General features: G+C 38.0%; 2 protein-coding genes across 2 annotated transcripts; one reads left to right on the top strand and one right to left on the bottom strand.

Moving 5' to 3' along the window:
* Positions 1 to 9,893: 9,893 nt before the first annotated feature.
* On the bottom strand, positions 9,894 to 10,760 carry LOC145035389 (uncharacterized). The gene has a single exon (XM_078983936.1). It carries the CDS (start codon positions 10,758 to 10,760, stop codon positions 9,894 to 9,896), a length of 867 nt encoding a protein of 288 aa, XP_078840062.1.
* Positions 10,761 to 13,656: 2,896 nt separating this feature from the next.
* On the top strand, positions 13,657 to 14,022 carry LOC145035390 (uncharacterized). The gene has a single exon (XM_078983937.1). The coding sequence runs from the start codon at positions 13,657 to 13,659 to the stop codon at positions 14,020 to 14,022; it is 366 nt and encodes a 121-aa protein (XP_078840063.1).
* The last annotated feature ends 732 nt before the right edge of the window (positions 14,023 to 14,754 follow it).

Here is a 14,754-nt window from a genome sequence, read left to right on the forward strand (position 1 = left end):
GATAGTAAACTAAGTTTTTACGGCCGTAAACTCTTATAGGCCATGACTTAATGTGATTTGAGGGTCATAGGTTAATCACAATTGATTCTACTCAATTTTACAAGCCAATAGGTGAGTTTAGGGCATCATACAACCCATTTATAGGAGTTTACGGCCCAGGAACCCATTCTTGGGGGGTTTACGGCCGTGAACTCATTATGGAGTTGTTTTCATCAAGATTATGGTCCCTAACTTGTTTGTGGTTGCTTCTAGACTTTATTCCAGGGCTTATGAGGTGTGTAAGTTGCATTTTAACACCCAAAAAGGAGTTTACTACCCATGAAAGGGTGTTTATGGCCCAAGCATGTTCTTGGGCAGTAAACTCATGTTTACTCCCCAAATGTTGAGTTTAAGGTGTCCTAAGTCCAATCCAATAAGTCCTTAAGCCATATCTAAGCTCCAATGGTGATTTGGAAGGGTTTTGAGGCTCAAAACACCATTTATATATGTTCACGGACCAAGAGTGTTCTAGGGCCGTAAACACATGTGTTGAGGTCCTAAATCATGAATTGAACTCTAAATTGAAGGCTAAGTATGTTGTACAAGAAGCTAGGATGGTTACCTTGGTGTTTTGAAGCTTGAAATGAGTGATTTTTGGATCAAATTCTTGGATTGAGGAGAGAGGTTAGAGAGAGAGTGAAAAGGCTTCAAATGAGTCTTAATTCACTTTAAATATGGTTTGGATTTGGGACACGGTGGAATTCTACTCGAAACTGATGTTAACCAAGGCTTTTGGTCGCACCCGATTAAGTTGTCCTCACCCGATATGGTCGAAACTAAAATTTTTCTAATTACTAGTTTGGGACATTTTCACATGTTTTCAACATGTTTGGATACTTACAAGGTCAAATAAAAGTCTCAAATTAATTGACCTAATCCAAAAACACAAAGTCGGAATAATTTGCTTAATTTGACGGTCGGAATGGGTTGCGGCGATGGAAAAACTTCGAGTTGTCACATCGCATGCTCTCCATTCAAATAGATGACAAAACCACTCATCATTGTAGCTTTTGATTCCAGCAACCTCCACATTTTTAAAATCTTAAAGAAGTCTTCATTAACTTCCGATTCAGGTAAATCTCTTGACTTTATTTTCTTTAGTCATATATCAGGATAGGTTTAGTTCAGTTGCACAATATATTACATTAGGGTTTAATTTTCCCATTCTTTTTCTTTTTTTCAATCATCATTCCTCTTATGACTACTAAAAATATACCCTTTAATGACACACATTGCGTGTCATAAAACACACGGACGACACATAAATGTGTATCAAGGAAGACCCTATCATAAAGAAAGACAACACGCATTTGCGTGTCGTAACCTTACGACGCACATAGATGACACGCAACGTGTATAATAAAGGAAGACGGCAAGCAATTTGCGTGTCGTAACCTTATGATGTGAATTTACGACACGCGTTGCATGTCATAATTTTAAATGTTTAAAAAAATATATTTTATTTTTTTTAGATTTATTAATTTTCAAATTAAATGACAATTAATATCTCATAACACAAATGTACCAACATTCATTCATCTAATCTGCTTTGTGTTTTATACAAAATATATATTTTATACAATAAATGTACCATATAAAGAAACCATTTCCTTATTTCCTCTTTGCAACCTAGGACGAGCATAAGATAATAAACCGCCCTTGTGTATCTAATCTTTAAATAACCGAAGCTTTCTTGACATCTCAGCACCTCGTTTTACCTAACGATAATGGCAGAATAGATACAAAGGAAAACAAATATAAATATAACCTGATTAATGAATGATTTGAGCACGACATAGAATGGGAAATAGCAATTGCTTCTCTCACATGTTTGACATACATACAAACCAATGTGTTAAACGGCCATTATTTATTCAAGGGTAAAATAGTAAAAAAACAACTCACATGGGCATTGGGATGTGTAACACCGTAAATTTTCAAACCAAAATTTTCAATTTAAAAACACATTTATCACAATTATAAAATCACAAAATATCACAATTTCAAATCATTAAATCTCATATTCAAAAAAACAAATGTATATATATCAAAACTCCAGGATCCTCTCAAATCTAACTCTGTCTCCGATGTGCGTACAATCAAGTCGGTGCCTTCCCGCGATCCTGAGAAAACCTTAAACACATAACACATAACACGGTAAGCACGAAGCTTAGTGAGTTCCCCAAAATACTGCATACAACGCATTATCCACTTAAGGCTATAACTCTGTAAGACCCTCCAGTCAATGAGTCTCAGTGGGACCCTCCAATCCCACAACTCTGATGGACCTTCTGATCCTAACTCTGTAACTCTGAATAACACATAGCATAAATCACACAAACATAATGAATTAATATCACAATACTCAAATAAACACATATGACCCTCTGGTCACACATAGATACTACTCTAGGTAAAGTATAGTGAGAAGACTCACCTCGACAGCAAGCAAGCATCCTCACACTCGAATCTCGATCTAGCCACCGCCTAGCACATAGGGTAGTTATCTCAATAAATACTCGATTCTCGACTCTAAATAACCAAATGCTACTCCTCTCTTTCCAAATCTCGAATTAGGTAAAAGACCATTTTACCCCTCCATGGCCTCCAATACTCATGTAGACCAAACCCTAGAGTCAACAGAAGTCAAACTTGAGTCAACAGTCCATATTTGACCCGACTCGTCGAGTGCACTTTTGCGACTCATCGAGTTCCCTCGTTCTCTTAGAAGTCTCAAGAAATCCAGCTCAACTCGTCGAGTTATCGCACGATCAAGCTCATCGAGACAAACCCTCACCGACTCGTCGAGTCAGGCCATGGACTCGGCGATTCCCTTCGATCTGATTCCTCATTCACATGATTTAAGGCATATCTATAACCCCACACTCCATATCTATCCTCCTAAGGCTCGAAAAGCACGTAAAGCTATAAGCTTTACGTTCATGCATAGCATAAAAGGCTCATAATGACAAAACATGCTCCAACAAGGGCTAGATGCACAAGAGCTTGCTTCCAGCTCAATAAAGCTCGGATCTCTAGACTCACAAGGCCACTCATAGTCCAAATCTGAGGTTCCAACCTCAATCCATACACTAATCACTCCATGACACAAGATAAATGGAAGAAAGCCCAAAAAGTTCCCTAAAACAAGATCTCATAAGGAAATGATCAAGCTTGTATCTTTTTACCTCCAACTGAAGCAAAACAATGAAGAATCTCTGGATCCAAAAGCCTTCTCTTGATCCAAGCCAAGATGCTCTCCACATCCTCTCTCAAAGTTGCACAAGAACACCCAAATTATCCTCTTTCTCTCTCACAATGGATAGAACTGATCTAGGGATTCCCACAGGGCTCTCAGGAGATATGGGAGGCGGAAATGAGGGCTTAAGGCTCTTTAAATAGGACATAAACCTGGAAAAATTAGGGTTTCTCTGCCCATCACCCACTCGGCGAGTCGGCTCTCTGACTTGTCGAGTCCATTCATTAAAGCCAGTCGGACAACTCGACTACACTCGACGACTTGGACTCTCAACTCGCTGTGCACTCCATAATTCTTCAAAAATTTAACATACATTAATGTACCTGAAAGTCCGGATGTTACAGGATGGCTCACTCTATCCAGTAACTCACGGAATAATTTATAATGGAGTACAACTTTTGGTAATAGCATCCTTAAAGATGGGACTTCCATTAAATCAACACAAAGGAAAGAGTATCATTTGGCAACAACAATAGTGGTTACTGTTTAAGGTAATGGCTCTATTAAGAAAATTTTAATTTGATTACCTTTTTTACACCAAGGTGATTGGAAATGGCCCAAATTGTCTAACTAGACATGCGAGAAGGTCTTGGAAATGTAAGGGCAGAATTTTCTTGTAGATTATAGTGAATTAAACAGAAGATTTAGCATTAAGATTTTCAATTAATGCAAAAAAATAAAGGAATATTGAGCAAAATAATATGAGTGGAGATATTGGTAGATGTAGAACCACACCTTTGATCACTTTGGTTCTTTTAAAATTGCTTTCTAAATGAAGAATGAAAAAAGCATGTAAGAAAAAGCATAACAATAAAAAGGGGTTGATTTCTAAAAAAAGATGAATAAAGTACTTTAAAGCATGTATTCATGTGTGTTCATAGAGAGAGAACAAAAACTTAAAATATGGCAATTTTCCCAAAATGCCCTTATACTATTTTTTGTCCCCGGTTCGGAATTACTCCAACAACAGTAGATGAACTTGTGTGTATATGAGTTTAAAAATATTAAATATTTAGTTGGAACTCTAATTTAATTACATTTTTCTGTTTAATTTAAAGTGCAAGATTGGTAATTGGCTATCTCTTTTTTTTTCAAGTTATTTAGTTTTCTATTCGACTAACCATTCTTAAAAACTCATTTTATTATGATATATATGGAAAGTACTGGAAGTTTATTTGATATAAAACATGATAAGTGTATTGTAGATTGATTATTGCCTACTATAATCAATTAATTAAACAAGAAACAACTTCTTTACCTTTAAGATTTTTCCATTCAATCTTTGATCTCCAAAAGGAATTCTAACGATCACAATCCGTCACTTCCCAATAAAACCATCCGCATTAAATACATGCCCATGAGCTTTCTTTATATGCTTCAAGGGTAGTTTCGGCCCAAAATGCTACATATCATACCTGCATACACCTTTCTATGAGTACGCGGACATTAGAATTAAGGATTTATAAATTAATAGTGACAATATCACAATAATCAAAAGGATTCCCAACCACAGAAGCAGCAACAAGTCCACTAATATGTAGGCCTGGCAATTCTCGACACGACCTGCGCGACACGACATGAAATAAATGGGTTTGGGTTGAGTTTTTCAACCCGCCAACCCACAAACCTATTTATTAAATAGGTCATATATGAGTTTCTCAAAAATATACGGCTTGACGCACCAACCCGTTTATAATTTTAATAAAAAAAATTATATATTTTTTTAAATGTATTAAGACTTAAGTATTATATAGATTATATAAACTAGGATAGGATGCCATTGACCATTTGACATGTGCAACATGTTTGTTGTTTGACGTTTGTATTAATGTTTTAGTTTGAACATGTTTCTATGAATGTTTTTAATTTTCATTTGGATGTTTAAGACTTCAGTGTCTAAAATTAGGATATGTTCAGAAAACAACATCGCTTTCTCTTTTTGTTGAAATAAAAAAAGACAAAAAAAACAAACAAACCTATGGCGACGACTAGACGTCGGTATAGCTATTTCACTCTAATCACCACGTGGCATGCCGACGACAAATCGTCGGTATAGCTTTCCAAAATCGACGTCGTTTAGGTTTTCTGCACCAGGGAATAAAAATAAATGAAAATACATACCCTATGCCGACGACATGTCGTCGGCATAGATTTTCAAAAGACCGCGAAAAAAGTCATCGTTCCTACTGTATCTATGGCGACAACATGTCATTGGCTCAGGTTTCTAGGTCAAACAATTTTGGTCAAACTTGGAAAGTTGTAGCGACCACTCATCGTCTACATATCCCTTCTTTTCACAACGACACCTGTGTTGTCGTCTGGATAGGTGTCGTCGCCATATATTGTTATTCCTGTAGTGGAATGAACTACGTGGTTAAAATTTTTGGGATTCCCGCTAAGACTGTTTGATGAGGAAAACTTCTCAAGAGTTGCAGGGAAATTTGGAAGGGTCATTGCTCCATTTAACAAGTTCTCAACGAGATGGGATTATTCTATGAAAAAGTTGGTGTACTAATATCCCAATGCAAATGGGTAAACGAGGAGTTGAACGTTACTGCAGATGGAAAGATTTACAAGGTCGGGGTGGTCGAATCGCCGTTTCACCCAGTCCTATTTGATAAAGTGGAAGAGGACTCACAAGACGAGGAGTATAATTTGTATGATGAGGATGACGATGAAGAAGGGGCGTCAAAGACCTGTATGGAGGAGGAAAACAATGACATGGAAGAAGAGGAGATACTACCAGACTCAACCTCTGACAGGAACAATGATATTGATGTGGGAGTTTTTAACCGAATAATGGTTATTAGAAAAAAGTATTTATCAATATGGGGTAGTTTGAAAAGTATTTACCAAATAATGGTAAAAGAGTTTTGAGCGTTACTTTTTAACAATAAATAAGTAAATAGATAAAAGTGATCAGGTTACAATTTTTTTAACTAGTCATCTCGCCGGTTTTCTTGCCGGAAATTACATAACAGAGGAAACAAAGCTTAAAATGATTACATCATGTATGTACAACACTTCCCATCCTTGCCTTAATCAATGTGAAGAAATTAACTCAAATTAATGCTACCTAATCGTTGTGTAGTAGCCATGTAATCTTAATGACTTCCGCACCAATCCGGTATGTTTTCTCAATCATGGAAGCAGGTGGTGTGAACTTTGGTTAGTAGAATTCCCTCCAATATGCTACAACACCAGGAAAAACAATAGTGGTAGTATTCATATATACAACATGTAGTTAGGTATTCCTTTCCTGGTAAGTGTCGACAACTCGCCCATGTATTGGGCCGGGCCTGAGTGTTGTACTACTCAATCGTCACAATCATTTCAGGTTTGATCGGAGATGGAGGACGACCGTGTGTGAGCTCTATTGCAATGGAGAGATCTGGATAACTCTATATTGCCCTTTTCCTTTCAATATGCCTTGTTACCACCATCAGCTCTTCACCGACGTACATCCTCACAGCAATCAGCAAACTTGCAAAGTCGATCATAATGGAAGGGTTAACAACGGGGTGAAGGAGAAAGTCAAACCTACAAGGGACGTTGTTTATTATTACTTATGTAATTAATATCAAACTAGGTATGAGACCCGTGTAGTACACGGGTTTATTAAAAATAAAAATTTAATATCAATATTTAAATTTTAAATTTAAAATCAATATTTAATATCAATATCAATTTTAGAGCTCTCATTAATTATGCATTTATTACAATATAAATATATCAATTCTTTTTCAAGGAAACATTTATTTCTCTCAATATTGTAACCGAAATAAGTTGTGATATGTGAACAAATCAGAAAATTATATGTGGAAATAAGTAAATTTTAAAAATCTATTAAAATGTCATGTGTCTAAATCAATGAGAACATTACATGTGGCAGAAAATGGGTTTTATTTATTAGTATAGATAGGAGTGCAAGTGAATTTTACTATACTTTCGTAAATACTTTTTAAACAATGAGTAATTTTTTTTTGGAAATCGGCAAATAAATTAAAAAAGAAACCACATCAAGCTGATGTGGGAAAAGAAGTGCAAGACAATCGAAAACAAGAATTACAGACTAAGAAAAGGGCATAAATTCCAAACTCTCCAATCCACCATTTTGCATGGAGTTCTATGTTTGCACCAAGTAAATGTCATGGCTTTTATCCTTTCTATTATGATCGTCGGTGATGTGTGAATCTGTTCAAACACCCGTTTATTCTTGGCTAACCATAAGCACCACAAAGCTCTGTTAAGTATCATATTCAGCAGCCTCTTTTTTCTATTACATCCGAACCACCTTGAGACAAATAGTATCAAGTCTTGTACCGAAGTAAATCTTTCACCACTGATTTCACACCAAGATAGAATCGGATCTATGATGGAAATCGCTGTTGGGCACATAATAAAAATGTGATCAGACGTCTCCTCTTCCAAGTTACAACCACTGCATCTAGTTGATGGGATATTGATCCCACGCCTACTGAGTGCCACCGCTGATGGAAATCTCCCTTGCTTTGCTCTCCACATGAAGGAGAGAATCTTGAACAGAGTTCATTTTCCCCAATCGAATGGTCCATCACATACAACATGGCCAGCTAATTCAATCCTTTCACGTAACCAATACACCATAAATTGTCCATCAGAAACGAAATCTGATTTCCACTCACCCTCACTCTCATTCCAAGATATTACTTCTTTGGGATCAATGTTGACCGTTTGCAGAAATGACCTGGATTTGGTTATGTTTTTCCATACCCCCGTACTTGATCTATTTGCAAACATAGACCAGTGCCTTCCTTCTAAATTATGTAAACTTCGAATGGTTTTCGCCCACAGTGATGAGTCCTCAGATTTCAAACGCCACATCCTCAGATTTAATCGAACCTAGTCCGATCCCCCCAATCGCCTTTGGAGAAACAAGCTTATTCCAAGCCACCCAGCTAATACTTTTTTTTTCTCATACTCCTTGTTCCAAATAAAGTTCCTTCTGATTTTTTCCAACGTGTCGATAACACCTTTCGGGACTGCAAAGATCGACATAAAGTAGGTAGGCAGGTTGCCAAGGACCGCCTTTGCGAGGGTTACTCTACCTCCGAAGCTTAATGATTTCGCTTTCCAAGTCATGAGCTTATTATGGAACTTATCAATAACCGGTCTCCATGCTTGCTTCTTATTCATATTTTCGCCCACCGGAACCCCTAGATAAGAGAAAAAGGATGGATGAAGGTTCACACCCAAGAGGAGCCGCCCAGCTTGAAACTTCTGAAATAGATGCCTCCACCCCAAAGACTTTTGACTTCATGAAGTTCACTTTTAGTCCAGATGACACATTGAAACACCGTAATATTCTTGCTAAATTTGCAATGTTCCTCCTTGACCATTCTCCAATGAATAGCACGTCATCTGCGTAGAATAAATGAGACAAGCAAATGTTAGATTGTGGAAATTTTATTCCTTCATATATTCCTTTCTCCACTGTTGTTCTCATTGCTTGATTGAGGCCCTCCATCGCGATTATAAACAGGAAAGGGGAGAGTGGGTCACCCTGTCTGACTCCCTTTGTCATTGTGAATTCTTTAGTTGGGCTACCGTTAATTATTACTGACGCCCTCCCGGATCCCAGACAACCATTCATCCATATTCTCCATTTCAATCCAAATCCCATTTGTTCCATGAGAGAATCCAGGAATGCCCAATTTATCGAATCAAATGCGCTTTATTGAAGACAGCTTTGAAGAGTAGTATCTTTTTGCCTTTTGCCTTTGCCCAAGAGCAAAGCTCATTAACATCATCGGCCCTTCAAGTATATTTCTTCCTTCCACGTAAGCTGATTGTACCTCCCCAATGATGTTACCGATTACATTTTTTAATCTAATTGCAAGCAATAGCGCAATAATTTTATAGATGGATCCAATCAAGCTTATTGGTCTGAAATCTCCGAAATGCATTGGATCCTTAGAATTCGCCGCTAGAGATATAAAGGAGGAGTTACATCCACACGATAGCTTTCCGTGAACTTAAAAGTACTTTACCATCCCCACAATCTCCTCTTTCAACAACTCCCAGAACTTTTTTATGAATTTAAACGTGAATCCATCCGGTCCCGACGATTTATCATCTCCACATGCCCAAACCGCTATTTTTATTTCCTCTGTTGTAATTTCAGCTTCCAAGTATCTAGCATCGATTTCAGAAAGATTTTTGAAACCCAAATTGCAGAATTTTGGTCTAATTGGCCATCTTTCTTTGAATTTGTTCCCAAAGAACTTTTCTACCTCCTTTTTGATTTCCGTCGGGCTAGTACTCCAAGCACCATTGATCATAATCCCATGTATATGATTTTTACGATTCCTATTATTCACGTAGTTATGAAAGAAGCGAGTGTTCTCATCTCATCGATCTCCCATTTTAATTTTGCCCTTTGCTTTAAGTTCATGACCAACCTTCTTGTTTAATCGTCAATCTTGACTCCCAAGATTGATCTTTCTTTCACCTCAGTAATCGTCAAACGCCTAGATTTCGCCAACATTTCTATTTCAGCCATTCTATTTTTCCATTCTTCGACTTCCTTTTTCTCCATATTAATTGTATTTGTTTTCTAGTTTCTAATAGCCAGTTTGAGGTACTTCAATTTGTTCAAGAGAATCATGTTGGGGGTACCATAACCTCTGAACACAGAACACGCATCCTTAATGACTCCATCCAGTTTGTCATTAACAAGCCAGGAGTTTAAGAACTTGAACGGGGGCGGTCCAAAATCCTCACTTCTAGCCCTCAATACAATACGGGAATGGTCTGGTAGGTCTCTTTTCATTGCAAAGGAGGAAGCAAGAGGGTACACAGAAAGAAAATTGGAACATACCAGAAAGCGATCTAACTTACTCAATTTCCCTCCTAGAGTTTTGAAGTATGTAAATTTTTGACCTCCCATCTTCAAGTCCGTCAATTCACCATTGAGGATGAACTTGTTGAACTCATTTGCACTCCGAACACAGAATTCAGAATTTATCCGTTCGTCTGGGCGCCTTACCACATTGCAATCCCCCATGAAGATCCAGGTTGCCGATCTTGATAATTTTATTGCCAACAATTCGTCCCATACTTTAGCTTTCTCACGTTCCTGTTGAGGGCCATACACGTTGACGAACCCAGTGAGCCCATTAATTCCCACAAAGTTCCCCAATGTCACAATAAAATTCCTTGATTTAATCACTTCCACTAATGAGAACATTCTACTATCCCATATCGTTATTATCCCTCCCGGTCTCCCCGTAGTGAATACTTGCTCGAAATTGCAGTCTGCGTCACCCCAACAATTAGTTGGATTGAAAAGCAGGGAAGATTCACCCAATTTCGTTTCCTGAATCCTAACCAAACATAATTTATATTCTCTTCTCAGTCTACCCACCCAATCGGTTTTATGTTTCTCTCCAAGGCCTCTGATATTTAGTGACATGATGTTCATTGTATTAGCTGATTTTCTCCTTCTTCGCCTAGTACATCTTTGAGGACTTCATTGTCACATTCCATATCAAAGCCCAACATATTACCAACCTCCACCGTGTTCCTGATTTCCGTTGATGTTGTCGAGTATGACTCGTCGTCCGATTCCGGGAGCGGGATTTAGGATGGGAGCAGAACTTGATTTAAGTCGATGGAGGGTTGATTTGAAGACGCCATCTGATTTTCCATGAACGACTCAGGAATCGGAGTCAATATCCGTCTTCTTTTATCGCATGATCCTTTAAAGTTGTTGTTAATCCGACCCGAAAATGATTCACTTCGAACCATATTATTAGGAAAGGGACCAAAGCAGCCAGATATAGGTAACATGTTTAGGGGCCCATTTGACGAATCCATATGGCCCAAATAGTTAGACTTCAAGTTTTGTGACAGCGCTGCATTTACCGCTTCTTCATTAGGCGTTTCATTAACGGACCCTTCATTAATGTTCGCATTAATTTGCGTCCTTTGGGATTCTCTATGCGAGTCGGTTTCGCTTCCACCATCAGTCTCCACCGCTACCATGTCCGCCGATGACGGAGCCTTCACCGAGTTGCTATGCTTACCGGCCACGTTTATGTAAGAGTTTAATTCCGTTCCATCCTCATCTCTAATCCCGCCCTCTTCTGGTTCTTTCCTTTCATACTGCATTGGAAAGGTATCCGATACGTGATCTTCATCGTCCGTTCCATCCATGTCCTCCACTTCGTCCTCACCTTCGTCTAACGAGAATGTATCCTCCATTGATTGTTCATACTGCTTAAATGGAGTCCAATCAAGATCAACTTCATCAATTCGGATTTTGATTGTCTTACCGTTAATCTCAACTGTCAGCTCACTCAGCTCACTGGAGATGGATGATAACAAATTTATGATAACGCCCACTTTCCCATAGACTAAATTCTCACTAGATATATCAACTTCAAATGGAATAATCACCCTGCCCATCAGTTCTGCTATTTTCGAGAAATTCTCTTCAGACCATAAATTTCGTGGGAGACCGATAAGTTTTAACCATGCTATCCTTTCGAAGTTATAAGTCGCAATATCGCCACTCTCCATCGACCTAAACCATTCCGACCACACTAGCAGAAACGAATCTTTTCTTTTTTCATCTTTGAACTTGATACCCATTCTTAGCCCTCCCAGATATTTTAGTTCACATTCTGACCCATCACAGTTCTTGAATGCAAGTGGCGCCTTTTCCAAGTGGTCGAAACTATGTGTTTCCCCGATCAAAGTTAGCTTACTACTCAACCATCCCCTGAGCGGTGAGTCATCCATGATTTTGATTGGAGATATATGTTCTTGAGTTTGGTAGGCCGTAGGTCTCCCTAGTTTGTTTCTACCTCGTACCACCTCAGCGAAAGATCTGTTGTCTTTACCATTCCATCGACATTCCTGTGGACGTCTGTGTTGATTCTGATTCATCATAAACTTAGCCTCCTTTGAATCAATCAGTTTCCTTGCGAACCTTGCTATGTTGATCTCCAGCGGTCTATCTTTAAAGGTGATGCCTTGCAGGGTCTCCTCAAATCTCCGTTCGTCTTCCATCTTTTTAAATCGCATGAAAGCAAACGACTTTTTGTTTACGTCTTTCTTCGTAGCCACATACACATCCACCACGTCCCCGTATTTGCCAAAAAAATCTTTTAATGATTCTATTCTGGTCTCCTGTGGAAGATTATACAAACAACGTCGTTACCCCTGCATGGTTCCATCTTTTTTGATCCCCAGTCATCGCTGTCTTCCTTCGTCTTCTACAGCCAACCTCTTGCCATCTTCCGTCCGTCGCCATTCCACCGGAGATGCGCTTTACTTGTTTGTCATGAGCAAAAACATGATTATTTTAATGAAACTGAACATACCTACAAGCACACAGCTGTGAGAGTGAAATGACGTTAGCGTTCAACACAGTGGGAAGGATAAACAACGAGTAATTGGTAAATACTTTTCAGAATCACTATGGTGTGGTAGAAAACTCATTGATGTGGTGCCAGAGACGATGTATCCTATTATCGACGGGGGTCCGACGATAACGTGTCCCAACAATGGAGTTAATGAAGTATTAAATAGGAATAATATGGAAGCGACAGTTCCTGTAAACGTGGAGTTGATTGAACTTCCCAAGGCAACAGACACTGGAAGAGGAGAAAAAGAAGGATCCCCAGCAGACGAGAGCAGTCTCGTGAAGGAAGTTACAGCGCCAGTGGAGTCACAACCAACGGAAGTGGGCCAAGGTCAGTTTTGGGCTGTTTCCTAATCCTTTTTCTGCCCCGCCACACAACAGAACCCACACGAGCTGAAATAACCACAAATCAAATTCAGAGTCCAGTAGTGGAGGTCGATTAATCAAAAAAATAAAGAGGTTGTATGAGGCGGATGAACATACACAATCTCCTGACCAGTATCCAGTGACGCAAATGGTAGTTGATCCTCCGATTATTGGGACTAATGTTGATGTAGATGACAAAGTTCCAACTCTTTACCTTAACTCAAACCCAAAGGAAGTGAAGAGGGCAGATACTAATGAAATACACGCAAGCAGTTATTCCATTGAGGAGTCCTTACAAACTTGTGAGATTGGGAAGGAGATTGGATTTCAAATTGAGGCGGGAAATGACATTCTTGCCCAAATTGAAGGTGAGATTGGAGCCAAGAATGTTGCCCAATGAACTGTCTATCCCTAAATATCTGAGGAATTGGTGTCGATGCCAAAGTAAGGTGGGTCAAGCGATTAAAAATTCTTCACAGGTCGAATTTGTAGGAATACAGGAGACACATTACCAAGTTTTCAAGATTTGATGTAAATAGTTGTTGGGACTCCTCTGATTATGACATTAATGGTGTAGACTCGAATGAAAGATTGGGCAGTCAGCTCTCTATATGGGATACCAGATCGGTGCTCTGCGCCGGCATTCAAAAACTTTATTCACAATGTCGGGGTTCAAGATTTCAAAATGGGTGGAGAAAGATACACATTCATGAGCAGGGTGGATGCTAAACTCAGCAAGATTGATAGATTCCTTGCTTGCTCGAATTTTCTAGGTAACTTCCCTTCACTAGCTGCAATTTCCCATCGTCGTGAACTCTCAGATCATAGCCCTATCACTCTATTCTCGGACCTAGGTGACTCCGTACCACCACCCTTCAAGTTCTTAAATTCATGGGTGCTTCTTGATGGAATTGATGATGTGGTCTTCAATGCATGGGACAGATTTTAGGGATATGGTAATGCTGATACATACCTTGCTACCAAGTTTAAACATCTCAAGGGGAAATCAGAAATTAGAGACGATTGGAATACAGGAAAGAGAAACAGGAGCTGCTCCGATTAAAAGGTGAAACTACAAATCTCGAAAAAGAGGTGGAATATAGGGCACTCTCAGAAGAAGAATTGAATATCCATAGCAATAACATTATAAAAATCATGGAGTTCGAAAAAAGAGAAGCCTTAGATTTAAAACAGAATTGAAATCCAGAATTAAATGGGTGATAGATGGAAATAATAATAATAATAATAATAATAATAATAATAATAATAATAATAATAATAATAATAATAATAATAGTAATAGTAATAGTAATAGTAATAGTAATAATAATAGTAATAATAATAATAATAATAATAATAATAGTAATAGTAATAGTAATAGTAATAGTAATAGTAATAGTAATAGTAGTAGTAGTGGTTGCAGTAGTAGTAGTAATAGTAGTAGTAGTAATAGTAATAGTAATAGTAATATTAATAGTAATAGTAATAGTAATAGTAGTAGTAGTAGTACTAATAGTAATAGTAATAGTAATAGTAATATTAATAGTAATAGTAATAGTAATAATAGTAATAGTAATAATGGTAATGGTAATGGTAATAGTAATGGTAATATTAATGCTAATGCTAATAGTAATGGTAATGGTAATGGTAATGGTAATAGTAATAGTAATGGTAATAGTAA

The sequence above is a fragment of the Lactuca saligna genome, chromosome 3 (assembly GCF_052625555.1).
Source record: "Lactuca saligna cultivar CGN05327 chromosome 3, ASM5262555v1, whole genome shotgun sequence".
NCBI lineage: Eukaryota > Viridiplantae > Streptophyta > Magnoliopsida > Asterales > Asteraceae > Lactuca > Lactuca saligna.

Bases quoted from the DNA above. Each gene is read 5' to 3' on its own strand.
- LOC145035389 (XM_078983936.1), bottom strand. From the start codon at position 10,760: ATGAACATCATGTCACTAAATATCAGAGGCCTTGGAGAGAAACATAAA.
- LOC145035390 (XM_078983937.1), top strand. From the start codon at position 13,657: ATGAAAGATTGGGCAGTCAGCTCTCTATATGGGATACCAGATCGGTGC.